Source organism: Ictidomys tridecemlineatus, chromosome 8, assembly GCF_052094955.1.
Source record: "Ictidomys tridecemlineatus isolate mIctTri1 chromosome 8, mIctTri1.hap1, whole genome shotgun sequence".
Classification (NCBI taxonomy): Eukaryota; Metazoa; Chordata; class Mammalia; order Rodentia; family Sciuridae; genus Ictidomys; species Ictidomys tridecemlineatus.
Window position 1 is genome coordinate 128,011,548 of NC_135484.1, and position 9,897 is coordinate 128,021,444.

Below are 9,897 nucleotides of genomic sequence, written 5' to 3' on the forward strand. Positions count from 1 at the left end.
TGCTTAGCACAGCACTATTCACAATAGCCAAATTATAGAATCAAAATAGATGTCCCTCAACAGATAAATTGATAAAGAAAGTATAGGATTATGGACACAATTTTATTCAGTCATAAACAAAACAGAAATTATGTGCAGAAAAAAAGGATAAAACTTGACAACATTATGCTAAGCAAATGATCCAGGTTCATAAAAGTCAAGGGTTTAATTTTTTCAAATATGAGGAAACTAAAGAGAAAAAAGGAAAATGGAAATATGGGGGTTGTCTCATGAAAATAAAGGGAGACCAGAATAATAGAGGATGAAAGTCTTGAGTAGGGAAAGAAAAGGTACTGGGGAATAAAACTGACCAAGTTATGATATGTGCATATAAACATACATCACAATGAATCCCACTATTATGTACAATTATAATGTACCAATTTTTAAAAATTAGTTGTTTTTAAAACAACATCCCAAATGCAAGCAATCCAAAAAAACCAGTGCATTTTACAACCAAAACATTTGAAGAGTTTAACATAGTTCCTGCTATATCCTAGCTCAACCTATCTCCTATAATTTGAGATAATTTATCTACATTTTGTCTTACTATGAAAATTCAGCAAACACCAAAATCAATACAATAACTACAATGCCAGCAATGTTGAAGAAGAAGAAAATATAAAAAGGAGAAGGTGAGCAATGATTTTGATTACGATTATATTGTTTGAGATGTAGATATTTAGAAGGCAATAAGTAAAATGATTCTATAACAAATGGTGGAGCTTATTCAAAGGAAATATGTAACTTAACTTTCTACCTCAAACTCAACTTCTTTAGTAAGGGAAAGATGTATCACAATTAAGTGATGCTTATATCTTAGTTTCAAGAGGAATAGCTACACAAATATACATTCCCATCTTGAAATTATATAACTATGGAATTATTACTTAAAGAAAATGCACAGGAACATAGTTGCACAGGGTAGCATAGTTTATTAGCCCTTCTCAGTGATTTAAAATTCAGCATGAAGAGTTTAACATATATAAATAGACTCACTGTAGATATAACATGTCGAAGCTCTGGCTACTAAACAAAAAGAAATGTTAAAAATTCCAAATGTGAAAAGCAAGCAAATAAGGAGGTTCAATACAAATGACAACAACAGACATTTTCAATTCTATTTGAAACTGACATTTTTTTTCTTTTACTTCCATAGGAACAATGGAAATAATCAATGAAAGTTCCACAACAGACTTCATCCTTCTAGGGTTTTCTGATCAACCTCAACTAGAAAGCATCATCTCTGTGGTTGTCTTCATCTTCTATATTGTGACTCTTGTAGGAAACACAACCATCATTCTTGTAACTTATCTAGACACTCAGCTTCATACCCCCATGTATTTCTTCTTATCTAATTTGTCTTTTTTGGACCTCTGTTATACAACGAGCATTATCCCCCAGATGTTGGTAAATATATGGGGCCCCAAAAAATCTATTACATATGGAGGGTGTGTGCTCCAATTCTTCTTTGCCCTTGACCTGGGAGCCACAGAATGTCTTCTCTTGGCTGTGATGGCCTATGATCACTATGCTGCTATCTGTCAACCCCTTCACTACACAGTAATAATGCACCCTGAGCTTTGCCAGAAGATGGTGCTGACCTCCTGGCTGGGTGGCCTTGGCAGTGCCTTAATTCTTTGCTCTTTGACTATGAAGTTGCCAAGATGTGGGAACCGGGAGGTGGATAACTTTTTCTGTGAAACGCCAGCACTGATCAAGATGGCTTGTGTCTATTCAAGAGTAATTGAGATTGTTGTCTTTACTCTTGGAGTAGTATTTCTTCTAGTACCTCTATCACTTATTCTCATTTCATATGGAGTTATCACTCGAGCTGTGATGAGGATCAAGTCAGCAGGAGGGTGGATAAAGGTCCTCAATACATGTGGTTCCCACCTCACAGTAGTAACTCTATTTTATGGGACAGCCATTTATATGTACATGAAGCCACAGAATACCACATCCCAAGAACAAGGAAAGTTTTTTACTCTCTTCTACACAGTCATCACACCAAGCCTTAACCCTCTGATCTACACTTTAAGAAACAAAGATGTAAAGAATGCAGTGAAAAGAACACTATCAAGAGAAAAATGTTCAGCAAAGTCATGAGTAGGTGGGATAATGTGAGAGTATAGAGAACTAAAGAAATATTGGCCTTTATCAATAGGGGCTCTGTCAATTCATTTAAAGACCATCTAAGCCATGCACAGTGGCACAAAGTATAATCCCATTGGCTCAGGAGGCTGTGGCAGGAGGATCCCGAGTTCAAAGCCAGCCTCAGCAAAAGCAAGGTGTTAAGCAACTCAGTGAGACCCTGTCACTAAATAAAATACAAAACAGGGCTAGGATGTGGCTCAGTGGTCAAGTGCCCTGAATTCAATCCCCAGTACCCCCAAAAAGAAGACCACAAAATGGGTACTCATCATTTACCAAGAATTTTACTAGATAAAAGGTTTAACATTGTAAATACATGGGAAGTAGGAATGATAAGGAAATACAAATACATGAATATAATACAATGAATGTATATAAAACTTCAAGTCAAATCAAGAACTGTGGTCAAATAAACAATTAAGAAATGTAGTAAATACAGTTAAGAGATGTGTAAATAGTTGTAAGGAAAATTTTCATGTGGACATCTATGTTAATGTAGAATTATATTAGGCAATGTTCTCTTTCTTCCCAGACATACTGCTTAAGAAAAGTGATAGAACATGATACTCCCCTTCATTCATATGACAGTGCCTGAGGAGCTTTTTTGATAGACTACCTGACAATATACATTCCACTTTGATCTCAAGTTTTAATTGGACACATGACCACCATACTGTAAATCACATTTCTTAGTGTGGCCTCCATGAAAACAATGCCAGGAAAGTTATGGGTACAACTTCTGGATCAACTTCTTTAATATGAACCTACTTGAGTTCACCTTGCACACTTCCCTTACTATTATCTGGAATGTGGAAGCTACCTCCCTTAGACCAGCAAGTGGGAACAGAACTATAAGAGAAAATATATAGTAACTCACCGGCAAAGCAATGCCTCCAGAGCATTTCAGGAAAAAAATTTCCATTATGTGTAATATTAATTAAACCTCTGTATTTGGGGTGCTTTTTGTTGGAGTAACTTAGCTCTAATCCTTTTATGACCTGATAAGGAGTTTGCAGGATTCCAGGTCAGATACAGTTTATGAAATTCTTATCACCAGTATGGAGAAATGAAGAAAATAAATCTTTAATTAATAAATTAAATAAATCTTTAATAAATCTTTACTTAAGATTAAAGGAAGTCAGTATTAAATATTGCTCTTTGATCTATTCCTTTTAGGCACTTGGATTTTATAGTTTTTCTTCTTATATTGAATGATGGTGGTAGTACTTAGTAATCTGGGGGAAGGAGCACTATGCTCTTAATTCACAAAACAAAAATTTAGTGATTTTCTGTATGTCCACCATTTTTTACTTTATTTTACTGGACTGGAAAATAAAATAAAATAGTTTATTTTCTCTATAAGTCAGTCATTCAGACACTAGAAATTCTATCTTTGTGGGAACTACAAAAATAATAAAATAATATGCATCTCTAACCCAGACATAATCTGAAAATTTTTAACTAATTTCATTTTTGACTTATTTCCATATTTCCATCTACATTAAACTTTGGATCTTGTTCAGTTTGTCTTCCTTCGCTATTGCTCTCAATGTAAGCTTTTACATTAAGGTTTTCACTCCCAAGAGGGCAAAAGGTAACACTGGGAGTGTGGCAAAAATTATAGATATTCTAATAATTGGAGTTTCATCAAATAGCCTGTATATACAAGCAAATATCCAATATAAGTGTGGTATAAAATTTCATTAGAAAGGAGATGGTAATAATGGAAAAAAAGGTTTGATGGAACAGTGTTACATTCTTCCCTATTTGAAAAGATGACTTAATGAAAGACACTCCCTGAGGCAAAGGATTTGTATATGCCATTATGGTTGAATATGAAATGTCCCCTAAAAGTTCATGTGTTGAAAACTTGATCCCTATTGCATAAGGGGAGCTTTTGAGAAGTGATTGGATCATGAGGGTTCTAACCTCATCAGTGGACTGATTCATTTGGTGGATTTGGGGGATACTTAATTTGAATGGACTACTGGAAGGAGGTGGAAACTCTAGGCAGGTGGAACATGATTTGAGGAAGTAGGTCACTGGGAACATTCCCTTGGGGACTATATCTTGATTCTGAGTCCCTTTCTCCCTTCCTCTCTTCCCTCCTCCTCCTTTTTTCCCTCCTCCTCTTCTTCCTGCCCTCCTCTTCCTGCCTCTTCCTCTTTCTCTCCCTCCTTCCCCTTCTCATTTACTAAATCTTCATGAAAATATTATCAATTCTACAGAATATAGAAAATATCCATTGGGGAATACTGAAGCAAAATCTTTAGTTTATGTTAATGTTTAAGTCATTTAAAACACTCTGACTTAGAGGAAAAGAAAGTAATACGGTTTTTCTTTCACAGGCATAATATTTTAAAATCTTCAATATATATTTTCTTCTAATATATTTCTTGGAAATACATTTTTATTTGCATTTCCCTGATTATTCCTGATGTTTAGCTTTTTTGCTACACTTGAAAAATACTAGAAAAATAAGAGTAAAATCATCCTCATTATCTCTAGCCCATAAATAGTCATGGGAATTTTTAGTTGATTTTATTTATTTATATTTCTATCTATATTAAAGGTTTAATCATATTCCATTTGGTATCCTTTATTTTTCTCAATGTATGCTTTTATATCAGTGATAGTATCACCCCCAAAAGAACAAAAGTCAAAACTGAGGAAAAATGACAAAAATCAGATATTAAAATTGTTGATGGATCTTCAAAAGGCACTGTACCACAGATACACACAGTATAACTATGCCATAACAATCATTAGGAAGGAAATGATAATAAAAACAAAAAAGGTTGAGAACACTTGGTATTGGTGTTTTCCCTCTCTGTAAAGATAATTGGAAGAAAGGCTCCCTCTGAAGCAAAGGATAGACATACTCAGGCTCCAGCACCTGATAAAAGCCTTGATAATCTTCCAGGTTAGGAATTCAATATGCATCCTTTAGTTAATCAGATTAAAATATTGGAAATTTACTGGCATGATATATTTTTAAGTTGGGAGTAAAGTGTTAGTAATTTGGGGAAACAGACATCCCATTTCTTCCTCATTGTATTAGTTACATGCTAGTTCATAAACATTTTTTAAAGAAACAAGCAGAATTAACTTTTGGTCAGGATATCTCAGCAAGATAGTAGAATACCTACTTCCTCTAGCCATACCATACCTGCATATAGTCACCACCCAGTTAATCCATTCAAGTGGATTAATGAACTGAATAAGTTACAGTTTTAATAATCTGATCATTTTACCTCTAAACTTTCTTGCATAACCTCATACATTAGTTTTGGGGAGATACCTAACATCTAACTAAACAGTGAGGTTTTTCAATTTGAAAAAATAAAGATTACTAAATTAGTAATACAAAAATATATGAAAGTACAAAACATGCTGGAATAGTAAGTACATGATCAAATTGAGAATACTATTGTAATGTATATATAAATAACTTCAGTAGGAAGGTTAAAGACAAAACTAGTTAAAAATAATAAGAAAATATACATAGCCAGCAGGTGCAGCTAAAAATGCTAAACATCAGTAATCACAAGGGAAATGCAAATCAAAACCACAGTGAGATATCAGCTCACCCCAGTTACAATAACTATTATTTTAAATAAATAAGAAATTCTGGTGAGTATGCAGAAAATTGGTGACTCTTATCACTGTTTGTACAGCCATTATGGGAAAAGGCAATGGAAGCTCTTCAAAAAAAATAGAAATAGAACTGCCATTGAATACAGCAATACCGCTTCTGGTATTCTGAAGGAAATAAAATCAACATATTGACAAAACATCTACACTTACATATTTATCTCAACACTATTCCTAATAGCCAAGAAAAGGAATCAGCTTAGGTGTTCATCAGTGGAGGGATAGATAAAAGTGAGATAAGGAGAGATAACAAGAGATACAGATAATGTGGTATATATACACAATGAATTATTATTCAGCCATAAAAAAAATTTAAAATCCTGTCAATAAGTCAGACACAGAAAGACAGAGACTGCATGTTTTCACTTATACGGGGAAGCTTAAAAAGCTGATTTGCTATAAGTAGAGAGGATAATAGTGGTGACCAGAGCCTGAAAACAGTGAAAGGAGGAGAATAAAGAGAAGATGGTTACAGGTACAGGACCAGTTTGATAGAAGGAATAACTTATAATGTTCTATAGCACAGTAGGATAACTATGATTAATGATATTTAATTGTATATTTCAAAATAAGTAGTACAAAGGATTATGAATGCTTTCCAACACAAAGAAATGATAAATGTCTGAGGTGATGGACATACCAATTACTCTGCTCTGATACTTACATATTGTATGCATGTACTGAAATATCACACCACTCCTTATAAATATGTACAATTATGACCAATTAAAAAATAAATATATGAATATATATTTAAAATAAGATGAAGAAGACAAAAGTAAATCAAAAGATATGCATGTTATGAATTAGAAGAATGAATGAATATTATTAGATTGTCCTTCTTATCCTAAATGATATATAGTTTCAATGCAGTCCCTACCAAAATTCCAATGATATTCTGCACAAAAAAATGGGAAAATAATCCTAAAATTCATATAACCACAAAAGATCACAAGCAAGATGATCTTAAGCAAGAACAAAACTGGAGGCATTAACTACCTGAAAAGGCTAGTAATCCAACAGAATTTTAATGCCATAAAAATAGAAACAGACAAATACAACAGATTATAGGATTCAAAAATAAATTCAAACATTTAATGTTAACATCAATTGATTTTTTTTTACAAGGTTGCCAAGAACATACTCAATGGGGCAAAAAGAAATCACTTCCACTTTCATCTTACCTCAATTTTTCACAATCCAGTAAGTGGTTTGTTACCCTTTGTAGAGACTTCAGAAAATCTGTGTGGGTCCTGAAGGTGGAAAAGTGGGTGTGCCCTGTTTTTGGTGATGACCTCTCACAATGGGCCTGGTGACAAGAAATCTTGAAACAAGAGTTCTTGTAAGGTATTATAATTAATTTTCTGGGGAGTTTGGGATTTTCCTAATGCTTGTCTGCTTTGACAAAGTTTTCTGTTATCCTCAGTCCTGTGACCTATGGCCAGGCCCAACCAGGACGCTGTCTGACAGCTCTAGGTCCATGACATGGGAGAAGGGATCCCTGCCATTGCAAGAGATCCTAGATGTCAAACCTAACACTGCCCATTCTCTCTTTTTTTTTTTTTAGAATTTTTAATATTTATTTTTTTTAGTTCTCGGCGGACACAACATCTTTGTTGGTATGTGGTGCTGGGGATCGAACCCGGGCCGCACGCATGCAAGGCGAGCGCGCTACCGCTTGAGCCACATCCCCAGCCCAACACTGCCCATTCTCACCAGAGCAAGGTTGACACAATCGCCAGTTCACACCTTCACTGCTACAGAAGAGGACAGAGTGTCCTGCTCAAGTGCAGGGAGCGAGATTCTGGTGACACCATCCACACTTGCTCACTGGCTGCACACCTGCAGCACCATTCCTGTGCTGGTGCACTGCCTAACCCCCCAACCCCCATCTTGCTTCCTCCTTCAGAGAACTTGGGGTGGCTCCACTCTGCTGCCCTGCTCCATCCTTGGAGGCATGCGTGTTGCTCATATTGGGGCCCTGCACCAGGGCCCACCTTGCCCAATATAGAGCACCCAAAGGAAACACAGGCAGCCTGACCCTGTATAGGACATGCAGGTACCGACTGCCCAACACCCGCATGTACACCCTAGACCCCACCTGCTCCGCGCCCCCAGGGCCGCCTTCTACCTGCCAACCAGAAACTGCTCAGCCCTCTGGCCACCGTCTGACCAAACCATCTGTGCAGCCATCCTGGCCACCTCAGGGATTGGGCGAGGGCGCTGCACCAGCCCTAGGAGAGGGGTCCCCGCCATTGCTGTGGCTGCTGACCCTTAAACCCAACATCTTCCACCCTTCCCACATGATCAGGAAACCTCACTGGGTCAGCTTGTGAATCAGCGGGATCTGGATCCCCAACCCCAGTGCCAGCACTCCACAGTCTACCCAAGACCCACACGGGCAAGGGGCACCCAGTTCTCACGCCTATCCTTCCTGCGTCTGGTGCGTGTACAAAGGACGTTGCAAATGCACGCCTCTCCCTGGCATGCCCCTGCTTCGTGCCCAGGTAGATGGTTTTCTGCACGCGCCTGGAGGTTCTGTACTCATACCCTCCAAAGCTGAGACCTGGCTATAGGTCTGACATTGCTGTTTATCCTGAAGCCGCATTCACAAGCAGAAGAATGAACCTTTGTGCCCTCCTCTGCAATTCCTGAACCCCACCTTCTCTAAATGCTTCCGTGGGTAGTTTCCAGGACAAGCTTTGTTCCTCACCCCTGTCCCCAGCCTGGGAGGCAGAGAACTGCTAGAAGGGTCTCAAATGAGACCACAGCTCACAGAGGTCCCAGATGTCCACTTCCCTCCACTCTTGATCGCTCTGGATTGCCAGGGGCCTTGGGAGCATTAGCAGGTTATCTTGCAGGCATCCTACAACTGCTCATCAGTGGTTGGGAAATGTGCCTCCTAGGTGTTTGTACCAGGTCCTATGAACTCTTCCATCTTTTCTGGGAGACATAGACATGACCTGCATCCTCCACATGCCTATTCTCCTGAAGAAGATGTTGCTGCCTGCTGCACCTTTCCACGTTTCCTGCAGTTCAACCCACTGATTCAGCAACCCTTCTATAGCACAGGAGCAGGAAGTTGCTCCTTGCCAGCTTGCAGCATCGTGGTGTACCCAAGACCCCTGTCCAGGGAAGATTGTGCCCAGAGCCCCTAAAGACAGTGGCCAAGGAGTGGCTGAGCAACTGAAAGACCCCACAGATAGAGAACATCAGAGAACCCCCATGTTATTAGAGGAGCACAATCTGCTTTTAGGCTCTTGGTGACCCACAGCTCCCTGCCTTCCTTTGTGTCCAGGCCGGGGGCTTCATATGGAAACCTCCACACCCAGAGATCCCAAGACAGAGCTGAGATCTCTCAGGCCTCCTGTATGACTTCTTGCCCAAGAGAAATGCCATCAGCAGCTCCTACATCTCCATTCAAGGTCTTTTAGTCCTGAAGAGGAGGGCTTCAGGTTTATTCATCTGGAAGCTGCCCCTGGGATGCTCTTCAACTGCAGAAATTCCCCTGAAGAAGACCCAGTGTGAGAAGGTGGTAGAAGACAGGCAGGACAGCCATTGCTGAGGAAATGTCCTCATCCACGGGGAACACCAGTAGGCCACAGAAATGAAAATTTTCTATGCTGCGACACTGCCAAAGGGACCCTCTGAGGCTGCCACCACCTCCAGAACTGGCCTTTCCAGTGACTGCTGAGGACATAGACCAGGAGAAGGAGAAAGCTCTGGAGCACATCAGCTGCCTTCTGATGGGTGAGGCCCAGGGACATCTGTACCATGCACTGCCAAGCCCATGTGTGGGCCCCCTGTGCATGGGGAGGGGCCAGGCCTCTGGCTTCAATTTGGCCTCATCCAGACATTTCCCCACTACCCCAGCACCTCCACCATGGAGGCCTCCAGACTACATGGGTAGGCTCTGCTGTCTCCTCTCAGAGACATCCTCCCACTCCCAACCTCAGTGTCCCCCTCTCCTCCAGCTTGCCAATCGCTGCTTTGGCCCTTCCTCCCCCCCTTCCTCTTTGAGCACATTGGCAGGTTTAGCACCACAGCCCC

The 9,897-nt window shown here is 39.4% G+C and overlaps 1 protein-coding gene across 1 annotated transcript; it reads left to right on the plus strand.

Moving 5' to 3' along the window:
* Positions 1–1,203: 1,203 nt before the first annotated feature.
* Positions 1,204–8,183, plus strand: LOC101969372 (putative olfactory receptor 2W6). Its single transcript, XM_078018560.1, has 3 exons — positions 1,204–2,103; positions 4,510–4,541; positions 7,859–8,183. The coding sequence occupies exons 1-3, from the start codon at positions 1,204–1,206 to the stop codon at positions 8,181–8,183; spliced, it is 1,257 nt and encodes a 418-aa protein (XP_077874686.1).
* The last annotated feature ends 1,714 nt before the right edge of the window (positions 8,184–9,897 follow it).

What these genes read in the sequence shown, in the direction of transcription:
- LOC101969372 (XM_078018560.1), top strand. Translation starts at nt 1,204, where the DNA reads ATGGAAATAATCAATGAAAGTTCCACAACAGACTTCATCCTTCTAGGG. An exon ending in ACAAAGATGTAAAGAATGCA is followed by an intron (nt 2,104 to 4,509) that starts GTGAAAAGAACA and finishes TCTGACTTAGAG; the next exon opens with GAAAAGAAAGTAATACGGTT. An exon ending in ATACGGTTTTTCTTTCACAG is followed by an intron (nt 4,542 to 7,858) that starts GCATAATATTTT and finishes TGCCCAATATAG; the next exon opens with AGCACCCAAAGGAAACACAG.